This window comes from Macaca mulatta, chromosome 9, assembly GCF_049350105.2.
Source record: "Macaca mulatta isolate MMU2019108-1 chromosome 9, T2T-MMU8v2.0, whole genome shotgun sequence".
NCBI lineage: Eukaryota > Metazoa > Chordata > Mammalia > Primates > Cercopithecidae > Macaca > Macaca mulatta.
Window position 1 is genome coordinate 99,791,879 of NC_133414.1, and position 15,360 is coordinate 99,807,238.

At 41.0% G+C, this 15,360-nt stretch overlaps 1 protein-coding gene across 3 annotated transcripts in view; it reads left to right on the forward strand.

Moving 5' to 3' along the window:
• The window catches only part of PAPSS2 (3'-phosphoadenosine 5'-phosphosulfate synthase 2), a 91,035-nt gene that overhangs the window by 57,872 nt on the left and 17,803 nt on the right, over nucleotides 1-15,360 (forward strand). Inside the window, exons 7-9 of one of the 3 annotated variants that reach the window (XM_077945177.1) lie at nucleotides 84-195; nucleotides 6,085-6,153; nucleotides 12,558-12,763. In XM_077945177.1, the coding sequence (XP_077801303.1) occupies nucleotides 84-195; nucleotides 6,085-6,153; nucleotides 12,558-12,763 (387 nt within the window). 3 annotated transcript variants of the gene reach the window in all.

Sequence of the window (15,360 nt, forward strand, 5' to 3'; positions counted from 1 at the left end):
TGAATAAGAAAGGACTTTCTTGGGGCCAGATGCCTGGAAAACAGAACTTATGAAAATGTTCAACTGCTTTTTGTGTTTTGCAGCTGGATCTCCAGTGGGTCCAGGTTTTGAGCGAAGGCTGGGCCACTCCCCTCAAAGGTTTCATGAGGGAGAAGGAGTACTTACAAGTTATGCACTTTGACACCCTGCTAGATGGTATGTTTTTGTTGTTGTTTCTTAATCTTTGTTGTTAAAGGAGAAAAAGAATCTTTCCCAGAAGTTTTGCAGGAACAGGAAGTTAGTCTTTGGTTTGCAAATGTTATTGCAAAACTATTTGGATCATTTACAGTGTGCTCCATTCTATTATGTTTAAGCTTCCATTTTTAGGATTTTTTTTTGGTTGTTCTCAAAGATTGTTCCTTTAGAACTAAGGAACTGAAAAATGGTTCTTAAGCCAAGAAAAACACAAGTCTGTTTCACCTCTACTTGCTCTTTGTTGGTGCTGATATTCAGAAGGTAGCACTCAGAAGTACCATTGCCACCTGCTAGGGACATTCCTGGGGCAGCCAAGATGAGGTCAGCACATGTTCCTGACCTCCATGGCACCCGCCACCCTCCAGGTTGCTCGTGTCAAGCATTATTGCAACAACTGCTTTCTTTGGTGCATGCTGAAGTATCAATGCTCATGCCCACACATGAAATATATTAACATGGTTTCATCCACTACACCCTAACAAAAGAGCATTAAGGCAGCTTTCTGGCCACAAGCTGAATGGCTTTTAGAAAAGCGATTTGGTCAAGCTCAAAAGCATGTGTTATTGAGAAGACTTCCGGACCCTTCTATGATCATTTCCTTCCTAGAACTGCCTGAGCTCATCAAATAAACTCATCTATTTCAAGACCTTTGGGGAATGGCTGCTAAGTGGGGAAGGAGTAGGGGTAGAGTCACACTGAATTTGTAATGCTGAGCCAGGTTCCAAGCCTTTTAGGAAGAAAAATCAAATAAGACGTTTGTTTTTGGAAAAGATATTCATGTCCTGTGTTTGTGCCTTTGCCTGGGGAATGGGGCATGAACTCAGAATCAGAACTCAAAGACTGATCAGCATGGACCCTCTTGCCTTATTCTTTTGCTGTGACAGATAACACTCCAAAACCTGAATCCCTCACTTCTCAGATTAAATAATATTCCCCAAAGACACTTAGTTTACTTCTAGCTTGCTTTAACAACAACAATAATAATCCATATCTCTATACCACGTCTCTGTTTTCAAAGCATTTTCTCGGGCATTATTTCATTTGATCCTCACAAAAACCCTAGAAAATAGTTAGCAATTATTATCCCATTTTACAGATGAGGAAACTGGCCTCAGATTCAGTGATTTGCTCAAGTTCATAACATTCATAAGTGAAGGCCCAAGACCAGAGTCCAGAATCTTAGGACTCCTGGCCCAGTGCTCCTTACATACCAGGCTGCTCTCCTGATGTCCTTTCCAATAGAATCTATAAGGCCTGATGGTCTACAAGGAAGGCTGACTTTTATCTTGATGTCTTGATTTTGACACATGGTGAACACTGGCTGCCTGAAGTAAAGGTCATTGAACTTAGCAGCTAGCCATGAGCAAGAGGTTGATTTTGAGCATGTGAACAGAGCTGTGGCCAAAAGACAAGACAAGTGAACTACATTGAAAGAGCGGGCCTCATTACAGACAACAAGGTGCTGTTGACCTTGGACAAGCATTCCTTTCATAAAGAAAAATACCAGGGTGGTGGAAGTAGTTGTAGAGGTCAGTGTTAATGGATATCAGGGGTCCTTAGCCTAGGATCTAGGACTTCAGGGTGGGCTACCAAAAAATCCTAGAGTCAAAAATGTTTGTGTTTTGATAAGGGAAGGAAGGAACATTTTCCTGGGTTGAGGATTTATGGCTTTTGATAGATTCTGTTTTTTCCTTTAATGTTTTTATTTCTTAGAGACAGGGTCTTGCTCCATCACCCAGGCTGGAGTGCAGTGGCATGATCATAGCTTACTGAATCCTTGAACTCCTGAACTCAAGCAATCCTCCCACCTCTGCTTCCTAGGTAGCTGGTATTACAGGCATGCACCACCATGCCTGGCATATTTCTAAATTTGTTTTGTAGAGATAAGGTCTATGTTGCCCAGGGATAAGGTAACACAATGTTGCCCAGGTTGATCTTGAATTCCTTTCCTCAAGTAATCCGCCTGCCTTGGCCTTGCAAAGTGCTACTATAGACAACAAATTCTTAAAAGAGTCTGTAATCCAAAAAGATGAAGAACAGCTAATGCAGATAATCCATCTAGATTATTTAGGCAAAATCTCTAGCCTTCCTTTTACACTGTCTCAATTTCATTTTATGGGGGTTCTTCAACTTGCAAAACCCATTGATTTTCTTTTTTCTTTTCTTTCTTTCTTTCTTTTTTTTTTTTTTTTTTTTGAGACAGAGTCTTGCTCTGTCACCCAGGCCTGAGTGCAGTGGCATGATCTCGGCTCACTGCAACTTCTGCCTCCTGGGTTCAAGCCATTCTCCTGAGTAGCTGGGACTACAGGTGCATGCCACCATGCATGGCTAATTTTTGTATTTTTGGTAGAGACAGGGTTTCACCATGTTGGCCAGGCTGGTCTTGAACTCCTTGACCTCAGATGATCTGCCCGCCTCAGCCTCCCAAAGTGCTGAGATTATAGGTGTGAGCCGCCATACCCTGCCAACCCATTGATTTTCTATTTCTTATTTGATGCTCACTACCATGAAGTGGATGAAGCACTTATTATTGCTCCCACTCTCCATGTAATCCAGATGTCTGTCCCCACAAACCTACCAGCCAGGGGATATGAATGAGGTTACCTTCCCATTAATACTTGAAGCCTACTGGTTCCAAGCCCCTATCTGCTCATGCAGAAAACCCAGTTCTTTCCAAAGCTTACCCATGTGTTTTTGGAAGTCCCCAAGGAGTGTGTTTCCTGTGTTCCTGAGTCAGGGCCCCAGCCATGTGCCACTTGCTGTGTGGGTCTGTGGGTCTGTCTGTACCCAGAAGTGCAGATCCTGCTGGGTCAGTCCAGCCACCAAAGTTTTGGTACCAGTAGGGCTGTCGCAGTTTATGGACTGTTCTTCAAGTGGGAAAAATGTTTCCTTCCTCTGTATTAACCTCAATTGAAGACTGTCTAGGAGGTTGCTTTAGTTCCACAGTATTAGAGAATTGAGTGGGGCAACTCTTGTAAGCCGTATGGATCCCTTTATCCTCATGTAGCTCCAGTGTGGCTCTGTCAGGAGGGTTCAAGACCAGATGTGGTGCTATTTCCATACCCTTTCCCCTTCCAACCTGCAGGGCCTGTTTCTGAAACTTTCTGTAAGACTCTTCTTTTCCCTGTGGGAATTATCTGCTGGTTCTACCATCTACCTCTGCAAACAGAGTCCACTGGACATACTTATGCAACCCCAGTTATGATCAGGATTCAGAGCTCTGCACAGCCCACGGAAGCATCCTAAATGCCTGTGTAAATTGATTAATAAAAATAGATAATCACGGATATGATGTGCTGCCCACCCCTACCATTTGCTGTATGTTAACTTAGTTTGGGCCTAAGTAGAGGCAGAATATCACAGTGGATGAGAGTGTGAGCTGTGAAGTCAAACTGTCTAGGTTTGTATCACAGTGTTTAGCTATGAACCTGGGCCAAATTACTTAAACTCTCTGGGCTTTGTTCCTTCATCTGTATAATGGGGATGTTAATAACTGTACCTACCTCATTGGATGTTGAAAGTTTAAAAGAATCCCTGATTCAATAGTCAGTATTCCAAACATGTTAGCTATTATGAACAAACCACTCTGCATACAGTTAAAAGAATTTGTCAGGCATGGTGGTTCATGACTGTAGTCCCAGCTGCTCAGAGCCTAAGGCAGGAGGATCACTTGAGCTCAGGAGCTAGAGTCCCACCTGGACAACATAGGGAAACTTTGTCTCTAAAAATAAATTCATAAATAAAAGCACTTGGAGTCTTGAAGAGACTAAGTGACTTTATCCCTAGTCACATCAGTGTGGAAGTAGCACAGATAACGATGTTCATCAGCTAGCCAACAGATATTCACTGAGTGCTCCCATGTGCCAGGCTTTGTCCAGTGGCTGGAGATAGAATGGTAATGAAGGCAGGTGAGCTTTCTGAGAAACACAGTAAAGTCATTTTCTGAGACCTAGTCCAGTAGGTCCTTCCCGCCCCCCATCAGTGGTTGTGAAACTTTCTTTTTTATTTTATTTTTCTTATTTTATTTTATTTTTTGAGACAGAGTCTCGCTCTGTTGCCCAGGCTGGAGTGCAGTGGTACGATCTCTGCTTACTGCAACGTCCGCCTCCTGGGTTCAAGCAATTCTTCTGCCTCAGCCTACCAAGTAGCTGGGATTACAGGCACTCACCACCAAGCCCAGGTAATTATTGTATTTTTAGTAGAGATGGGGTTTCACCATATTGGCCAGGCTGGTCTTGAACTCCTGACCTCAAGTGATCCACCCACCTCAGCCTCCTAAAGTGCTAGGATTAGAACCATGAGCCACTGCGCGTGGCCAAAACGTTCTTTTTTAAACCAGAGAATTATTTATTTCATTTCAAAAATCAGAGGCAATATATACAACAAAAAGGAACTACCCCACTGCCCCAGTAGAAGGGAGTAGGGGCTTGGGCTCCCTCTCACCTGGAGAGCAACCTGGAGGGTATCAGGAGGAAGCCGGTTAAAACGCAGCAACAGAGGCTCCTGACAGTGCCTCGCCTCATGGCGTTTGGACTGAGCAGACAGTTAAATACTAAAAAGTGATTTATTTATATGTCAGAATGTTGGGCAAGATATCATTCATATAGATATCATTTCATTGTAAACAATTCATGAAGGTTTGAGTCACTGCCATTGAAAATTTGAAATGATCTCTATAGCCACAGACATGTGCCCACTTTTGTCTTCCTTCAACAATTGCAAATTTCTTGATTGCCCTACAATCTGTAAGCAACAGTGTTTTTATTCTGACCATGTCTCCTAAAAATATTTTGTTGGTTTTAATTTTCTCAAAGGTCTATATTTTTGAGAAATATAAACCTAAAATTAAAAATAAATTTAAAAATAAAATAGTTCTGTCTACTCAGTCCAAAAGCCAAAAAAAAAAAACCCAAAACAAAAACCAAATCACTTGTTAGAGTTTATGATAATTGTATAGTATGAGTCACTCCATATATTACTCAAGAATCTACGTTTATATCAGTGTATCATATCACTTTATTTCTCACTGGAAGTATAGTTTCAGGGTTGTCACAGTCCCTTTGGTCATAAATGTCACATCTAAATTTAAAAATGGAACCTCAAGCTTGCGTTGACTGATGGCATCCAAGTAGGATTAAGACAGGGGCCTTGTGAGACTCCATCATTTAATGGCTATTCTTCCGCAGCTCTGACTTTCCAAGGCATGGTGTGAGAGCACTCTGCATATATCACCAGCACTTATTGAGCACCAATTGTGTTCTGACACTGGAGTTTGACATAGATTATTACATTTAATCAGGATAATACCACTGTGAAGATATTTTGTCCACTTGAGAAAATATGTATTAGAAAGGTTAAATAACTTATTTGAAGCCTAGACTTAAATCCAGGTTGTCCTGGATCTAACATTGGTGCTTGTTATACTGGGCATATTTTCATGTCCTCTAACCATGTGAGATTCTAGGATGTTCTAGGGCAGTTTGCTTCTATACTTGCTCCCGAAGCGTAGTTTGGAAACTATTCAACAGTAGTTATAAGATCACATGTTTGCAAGAGAAAACTTCTTGGTGAAGCTGGAGGGGATATTAACATAGATTATAATTATTTTAAAGCAGATATCTCTTCCCAGTGGAAGGAAAAATAAATAAATAAAAAATTAGAAAACCAGATAAACATCTGAGCAATGCTTTTGGATTGTATTGGACATTCCATACAAGTTCTGATTTCACCAGCTTTTTCTTGTTATATACTCTCTATTTTTAAAAATAGCATGACGAAGCTAGTATATTTATATGTTGTATATGTGAAGTGTCATAACAGGAATTTGCTCTTTGACATTGTTGCTGTAAGATTCTTTTGGTGGACAGCTGAAAATGTTTCTTAACTGTGTTTATATTTCCCTAGGCATGGCCCTTCCTGGTATGTACTTTAACTTTTCCAAGTAGCTAAATTATTATAATTAGATATGTTACATTAACTGGAAATGGTTAAGAACATAACTAAAAGAAAATCTACATTAACTAGTTGGAATCACTATTAGTTCATGATCCAACCAGTTATAGTGGAATAACACTGTATTTTTCTTTTGATTGGAGTCCAAACAACAGGAAATTTCTTGACCAGATGTAGCTATCGTATATAATGTAGCATTTGGCTGACAAAAGTAAACTTGTTTCTAAATTATCATTGCACATTTTGTTCCTGAGTCTTTTACATTTATGATCCTCTTCCAATGACCAAATGAGGACCAATTGGTCCTCATTTAGTTTCAAAAATCTGGAAATTTTTTTTCTACGGTGTTTATAAAAGATTTTAAGTTGATGAAGAATAAATCATTGTAAACTGAATGTACCTGGTTGGATTGTGTATGATTGTACTTCATTTGTTTGCAATGTACGATTATGCATGTACTTAATTTCAAGCCATTATGATTGCTTGTTATGGAAGTGGGAGTAAATATACATTTGCTGTGACTGTAAACTTCTGCATTGTACAAAAATGAAAAGGTAAAATTCTGACTATGTCATCTGTCTTTGATATTGCTTTCATCATTGTTGTTTTTCCTTTAAAAAGCCCGGTCAAGCAATAAGGAGTAATTTAGGTTTTGCATAGAAACAGTCCCAAACAACCATGAAGCAGATCTATAAGGCTAACACAGAAGGCTGGAAAATTATTGAAAGCAAAAGAAAAATCATTCCTGGCCGGGCGCGGTGGCTCAAGCCTGTAATCCCAGCACTTTGGGAGGCCGAGACGGGCGGATCACGAGGTCAGGAGATCGAGACCATCCTGGCTAACACGGTGAAACCCCGTCTCTACTAAAATATACAAAAAAAAAACTAGCCGGGCGAGGTGGCGGGCGCCTGTAGTCCCAGCTACTCGGGAGGCTGAGGCAGGAGAATGGTCTAAACCCGGGAGGCGGAGCTTGCAGTGAGCTGAGATCCGGCCACTGCACCCCAGCCTGGGCGACAGAGCAAGACTCTGTCTCAAAAAAAAAAAAAAAAAACAGAAAAATCATTCCATTGAACAATAAGCTATCTCTTGAACTTACTGTGGCTAGAGAACCACAATATTCTTTTTCAAAATAAGATATACCACAATAAAATAATCAAGGCAGTTCCCACCAGAGCCAAATGAAGCACATGAAGGAAAAGGCTGAAAGCTCAAGTCAAGGTTGAAAGCCATGGGTGATGTTTCAGCACAGTTCAGGTATTACGTCTTAGAAACAGTTGGATATGTTTATGTATTAGAAAGGTTGATAAAGATGATAGGGAAACTACAGTAAATCTGTGTATACACCTGTAGTGTTGTAGCTACAGGCTTGTAAGACCAGTTGGCATTATCACTTGGCAGAACTCCTTTCTATAAACATCCCACAGATTCGCTTCCTTATTGAGACAACCCGCCAAGGAGTGTTATTTAGTCATTTTAGATGAAGGTAGATTAGAGGCTACATTGGTCAGGAATCTAGTGGACAAGAGGAGGTGGCTGCAACAGTGAAACATCCCTTGGATTTCAAGGCAGAATACTTGATGGAAAAGGCAACGTTACAGACGTGTTGCAGGCAGCGCTAGGTTCTTTCAGCAACCTGCTCCATGCCTTGCTTTGCATTTTGCTTTATTTTGGCCAAGTCATTCTTTTTTTTTTTTTTTTTTTTTTTTTTGAGACGGAGTCTCGCTCTGTCGCCCGGGGTTGGAGTGCAGTGCAGTGGCCGGATCTCAGCTCACTGCAAGCTCCGCCTCCCGGGTTTACGCTGCCTCAGCCTCCGGAGTAGCTGGGACTACAGGCTCCCGCCTAGTTTTTTGTATTTTTTTGGTACAGACGGGGTTTCACCGTGTTAGCCAGGATGGTCTCGATCTCCTGACCTCGTGATTCGCCCGTCTTGGCCTCCCAAAGTGCTGGGATTACAGGCTTGAGCCACCGCGCCCGGCAGCCAAGTCATTATCAGCAGAGGCAAATGTCATGGTCTTTCTTTCAGCAATGTCGTCAGTAAGCAATCCACAGAAAGCATGATTTCTGGTGAGAACAACAGCATTTCTGAAGGCGTTATTCTTTGTTAGCCTCTCTTCCTTTTCCTCAACTAGTCTATGCGGTGGATTTCATTATCTTCCATCAGCAACCTCCATTAACATAGTGCTTTATAGTTTGCCCCCTGCAGCAACCCACGGAGATAGATGTCATTTATTAGCCCATTTTTCCAGTGAGGAAACTGAGTTTAGAAAAGTTGAAAGACACACATAGTAAAAGGGAGAACTGCTGACTTTGAATTTAGTGTTTTCTGCAAAGGACTTAGCTGCTGTAAATGCCCAAGAACATTGAAACAAAGAGTTATTTGAATGACAAACCATTACTTGCTGCACATGGTATCTAATTTGTGGTTTATGAAAGGTCTGAAAGTATATTGCAGGATTTTATGATAGACCGGATTTTTTTATTGCCAGCAGTTGCTGTCTATTTCCGGTGACATTCTTTAGGTTCTAGTAACCTTTGGAAAGTGTTTAAAAGGTGCAAAGTGATATGCCTGGAAAGTTTAGTTTCATAGCTACTAGGGGGAGTCTTATGCCCCAAAGGAATAGAACTCTAATCTTTAACTCTGTCAGAGGCCTTCTAAATGTTGCATTGAAAAGTTAGGTTTAAATGGCTTCATTAATCTAGGGCACATTCCCTCAAGTCCATAAATAACTGCATTTGTTTTCTCCAGAGTTAAAAAGTTTTCTTTATTCACCTTCCTTTCATTCTCTTCTGAATCTTGAACTTGAGAACTCTCACAAAATTGTCCCTAATTTTATTTTGTGTTATACGCTTAACCATGGGCCCTCATTTTCTTACCTGTGAGTATAATTGAGAGACTAGCATATTTGTGAGGGCATCATTGTAGGAGGAACAGTTTTCTACATTTTTTTACATTATCTAGAATCATTGAGAAATGAGATGTTTTTAGAAAGCCGAATTTTATCCCTTTAAGCCACAGACTGAAAACCAACTACACATTAACTATCTTATTTAGAAACATTTCAAAATAGTCTTACTAAAAAAAAAAAAAAAAAAAAAAATTATTCACTCAAAAAAAGAGAATATGTTCAATATAAAATAACTTTTAAAAATGACTCTGTCATTATTAGTTTTACCAGTTATTAAACTGGGCACTAATGTAATGGTGTCCTGAAGATGGGGAGACCTGTGGGATTGTTGGCTCGCACGCTAAAGAACTCCCATAACTCTGTATTTTAGTTTCTGTGTTAGAACCTTGTATGGTCAGGGTTCTCCAGAGAAACAGAACCAACAGGATGTGTATCTGTCTATCCATCTATAGATAGATATGCATCTCTCTATATAGACATAGATATAAAAATATATTTAATATATTTAAATAAATTTATATATGCATGTACATATATTAATTTATACATATATACATTATTTTAATAAATTATTATAGAATCTTTTCTCTCTACATATACATCTCTATATATAACATAGATATTATATCTGAATTATATATTTCTGATATATATCTGAATAGATAACAATATATCTATATGTTATATATAGATATCTACATATTATATAGGTATATAATAAATCTCTTTTTTTCTCTCTCTCTCTCTATACACACACACACACACACACACACACACACACACACACACACACAGAAAGAGATTTATTTTAAGGAATTGGTTCATGTGATTGTGGAATCTGGCAAGTCCGAAAACTGGGAGGCTGGAGACCCTGAGAAGACCTGCGGTTCAAGTCCACAGGCTGTCTGCTGGCGTAATTCTCTCCTCTTCTGGGGAGACGAGTCTTTTTTTTTTGGAGACGGAATCTCTGTCCTCCAGGCTGGAGGGCAGTGGGGCGATCTTGGCTCACTGCAAGCTCCGCCTCCCGCGTTCACGCCTTTCTCCTGCCTCAGCCTCCTGAGTAGCTGGGACCACAGGCGCCCGCCACCACGCCCGGCTAATTTTTTGTATTTTTTTTAGTAGAGACGGGGATTCACCGTGGTCTCAATCTCCTGACCTTGTGATCCGCCCGCCTCAGCCTCCCAAAGTACTGGGATTACAGGCGTGAGCCATGGCGCCCGGCCAAGTCTTTTTTTAATTAGGCCTTTGACTGATTGGATGAGGCCCACTCACATTCTGGAGGGTACTCTCTCTACTCAAAGTCTACTGATTTAAATGTTAATCCCATCTAAAAAGTACCTCCACTGAAACATCTAGAATAATGTTTGACTAAATATCTGAGTACTGTGTCCTAGCTAAATTGATATATAACATCAACCATCACAGTTTCTGTGTGTATTTTTTCAGTAGTTTTCCTTTCTCTTCCTTTGCGGTCCAGCTGTCATTTGACATTTCTTGCTGCTGAAGATGTAGCTTCTCTGAATACCACATTCGATGCCTTCTAATTTGCTGTGCTGTATACTGAGAAATCAGAACACCCTGTTTATTTAAATTCCTCTTAAAGCAAGAGACTCAGCATAATGGTGAGAGGGGCTTAAACGCCAGAGAAAGCGCATGTGCGTTAATGACTTGATGTCATTTTTCACTCCTCTGTGTTTCTGGACAGATGATTCTCAACTGTGGTTGCGCTAGCAAGACCTGTGATTCCCAGATAAGTGAGATTACCAGTCTCTTCAAAAATATTTAGGAAAGAGGGAACAGGAGGGGGAAAAAAAGGTGATTTTATGCCAAAGCCACCATGAATAACATCAGGACGACTACTTGTTTGGGATACCATAGATTAGTGGGTTTGTTTTGTTTTTTTGAGACAAGGTCTTGCTCTGTCACCCAGGCTGGAGTACAGTGGAGTGATCAGGGCTCACTGCAGCCTCATACTCCTGGGCTCAAGTGAACCTCTTGCCTCAGCCTCCTGAGTAGCTGGGACTACAGGTGCATGCCAGCATGTCCAGCTAATTTTAAAAAACATGTGTATACACATATATATGTATACACACACACACACACACACACACACATTTTTTGGTAGAGATGAGGTCTTGCCATGTTACCCAGGCTGGTCACAAACTGTTGGCCTGAAGCCATCCTCCCATCTTGGCCTCCCAAAATGTTGGGATTATAGGTGTAAGCCACTGCACCTGGCTGAAAATACATTTTTACAAGTGCATGAGATGGGTACAGAAAACAGAATGAATAAGATCTAGTATTTGATAGCACAACAGGATGACTATAGTGAATAATAATTTAACTGCTGGGCGTGGTGGCTCACACCTGTAATCCCAGCACTTTGGGAGGCCGAGGTGGGTGGATCATGAGGTCAAGAGATCGAGACCATCCTGGCCAACATGGTGAAACCCCATCTCTACTAAAATACAAAAATTAGCTGGAAGTGGTGGCACATGCTTGTAGTCCCAGCTACTCGAGAGGCTGAGGCAGGAGAATAGTTTGAACCCAGGAGGCAGAGGTTGCAGTGAGCCAAGATTGTGCCACTGAACTCCAGCCGGGTGGCAGAGCAAGACTCTAAGAAATAAAAATTAAAAAAAATTAGCTGTACATTTAAAAATAACTAAGAGGATAATTGGATTTTTGTAACACAAAGGATAAATGCTTCAGGTGATGGGTACCTCATTTACCCTGATGTGATTATTATGCATTGTATTCCTGTATCAAAATATCTTATGCACCCCATAAACATATACACTATGTACCCATGAAAGTTAAAAATTAAAGAAAAAGGTGAATGAGATATTACCCAGATTGTAGTTGATTAATATTAAAAAAGAGAAACATACAACTGTCATAAGTAACTTATTATACAAAAAATGCATACTCATTCCCATAGATTAATATCAATTATCTGATTTTTTTTCTGTCTTTTCAATTCAGTGTGTTGGTATGCAGATAGAGCCTAAACAGATAATGAAATAAAAGACTTGCTTGACGTTCTTATGAGGTTATTTTCCAAGAAAGACTAGAGAGTTTTGTTTTGGTTTGTTTTGCTAGCTTAATTTTATTTAATTGGGTTTTGGAAAACTTTAAACTCCTTACTGCATTGAGGTCAGGACTTAGATTTGAAAAGGGAACCCACAAAGAGGTGTGTCCAAAGTTAGATCAGTTTATGGAGGCCACCTCCATGATTTGAAACTCAACCCACTTTTCACATATGCTCCATTTGCTTTGGGAAGCCCTTCAAGGACTTGTCATCATGGAATCTAGAGAAACTGATGCAGCTAACACAACTACTTGGATGTGGGTCTTAATGCTTCTTGAAGGAAATGTTTGGAAGGGGCATTGTGCACATTTGAGTCATGCTTCACGGATGATGCACCTTGTGTCTAGTTTTCATGCATCACATGACTCTTTCCACAGATGGCGTGATCAACATGAGCATCCCCATTGTACTGCCCATCTCTGCAGAGGATAAGACACGGCTGGAAGGTTGCAGCAAGTTTGTCCTGGCACATGGTGGGCAGAGGATAGCTATCTTACGAGATGCTGAATTCTATGAACACAGAAAAGAGGAGCGCTGTTCCCGTGTTTGGGGGACAACATGTACAAAACACCCCCATATCAAAGTAAGTCACAATACCTTTGGAAGGGCTTTCTTGATCTATTTCAACTGAGAAGAAAAATAACTCTTTAATTCCTTTGCAAAGGACATAGAAAAACTGGGATTAGGTGGAAGAATGTACTTCTAAGGTAGGGTTTGCAGGCTTTGCCTTGGGAGATGTTTTTAGAAAGGTGCAAAGTGATGTCTTTCTGTTTGAGGTCTGGTCTCAATGATCTCTTGAGTCCTCAGATTCTGCAGTGGCTGGCATCCTCAGCTAAATGGAACCAGGTAAGTAATTTAGTCTGACAACATGAGTAGAGGAACAAAATCATAGCTGTAGCTATGCACAAAGCCATAACTAAAGCTTGCAGCCCTGTCCATCTTGAAAATGCACAAGGAAAATAAATATCTTCATAAAGAATGGGCCCAACCAAACACTGGAACAAGAACTCAGAGTTCATGCTCTGTGGCTAGTGAGGGGGTCAGTGATATTCTCTCAGTAAACACAAATCAGCACAGATAGTGGCAGAGTTTCCAGAGGAAAGATACACATTTTTGTCACTGGATTTTTTATTTATTTTATTTATTTATTTATTTATTTTTTGAGACGGAGTCTCGCTCTGTCGCCCAGGCTGGAGTGCGGTGGCACGATCTCGGCTCACTGCAAGCTCCTCCTTCTGGGTTACGCCATTCTCCTGCCTCAGCCTCCCGAGTAGCTGGGACTACAGGCACCCGCCACCACGCCCAGCTAATTTTTTGTATTTTTAGTAGAGACGGGGTTTCACCGTGTTAGCCAGGATGGTCTAGATCTCCTGACCTCGTGATCCACCCGCCTCAGCCTCCCAAAGTGCTGGGATTACAGGCGTGAGCCACTGCGCCCGGTCCGTGGATATTTTTAAGATTGAAAAAAATGTGTTCATCTGATCGGATCAGGTAGGGTCTATCATGCCTAAAGGCAAAGTACACTAACTCCTCAGATTCCTTCACAGCTTCTAATTACTGTTGGTGATGGGGTGGTGTGGGGTTTTATGAAGCTGCTGGCTGTGGTTCATTTCCCACAAAGAAAAATAAGTGAAATTGAATGCTAAAACCATCCCTCATCCAAGATAAGAGCAGTAGGGTGGAAATGAAAAAAGTCATATACTACTAATTTGACTTCTCAAATCTCCTCCCAGCATGTCCCTTTCAGCATGTTCACAGGAAGAGAGAGCACTGTCAGACCCAGGAGACTCTAAAAAGCCTGGGATTAGACAAGGCATGCCCTCCCTCTGGGCCTCAGTTTCTTTATTTATAAAAGGAGAGGCCAGGCTGGGCGCGGTGGCTCATGCCTGTAATCCTGGTACTTTGGGAGGCTGAGGCCAGCACATCACCTGAGGTTGGGAGTTCGAGACCAGTCTGGCCAACATGGTGATACCCTTTCTCTACTAAAAACACAGAAATTAGCTGGACGTGGTGGCAGGTGCCTGTAATCCCAGCTACTTGGGAGGCTGAGGCACAAGAATTGCTTGAACCCAGGAGACAGAGGTTGCAGTGAGCCAAGCTGCCACTGCACTCTAGCCTGGGTGACAGAGTGAGCAAGACGTGGTCTCAAAAAAAAAAAAAAAAAAAAGAGAGGCCAGACTCAAAATAACTGTAAGATCTCTTCCAGCCTCATGGCCCTGTCAAAAGATAGGGCTTCTTTTGGCCTTCGTTTTTGTTACAAAATGTTCCAAAATAGGAAAGGCCTTTTTAAGGTCCCTGTTTGTGGCCTCTGAAGGCCTTCTCTATCTGAACACAAAAGTCAACGGCAAGCAAAGCAGCTTTTTCATTTATTTATTTATTTTTAAAAAATTATTATTGTTTTTTGAGATGGAGTCTTGCTCTGTCATAATCATATAGGTTTGGGATTTTATCTTTACTCAGTGACTGAAAGAATAGCAGTCATTTGGTTATGGTTATGTCAGCTCAGATATTTCTACCTTTTGGGTCTGATATTCACATACACAGGACTAGCACTAAAAAAACCTGAAGAGTTTCTTAAGTGATTACAGGCATAGCTCGTTTTACTACGCTTCACTTTATTGTGCTTCACAGATTTTGCTTTTCTTTCTTTCTTTCTTTTCTTTTCTTTTTTTTTTTTTAACAAATTGAAGGTTTGTGTCAAACCTGCTCTGAGTCTGTGAGTGCCATCTTCCCAGCAGCACGTGCTCATTTTGTGCCTCTGTGTCACATTTTGATGATTCTTATGATATTTTAGATTTCTTCATTATCGTTATGACCTGTTCTGGTGATCTACGATTAGTGATCTTTGATGTTACTATTGTAATTGTTTTGGGGCACCACAAATTGCACCCATATGATGGCAAACTTAATTGATAAATGTTGTGTGTGTTCTGCCTTCTCCACTCACTGGCCATTCCCCCATCTCTCTCCCTCTCCTTGGGACTCCCTATTCCCTGAGATCCATCAGTATTTGAATTAGGCCAATTAATAACCCTGCAGTGGCCTCTAAGTGTTCGAGTGAAAGGAAGACTCACACATCTCTCACTTTAAGTCAAACCTGGAAATGATTGAGCTTAGTGAGGAAGGCACGTAGAAAGTTGAAATAGGGCTCAGGCACGGTGGCTCACACTTGTAATCCCA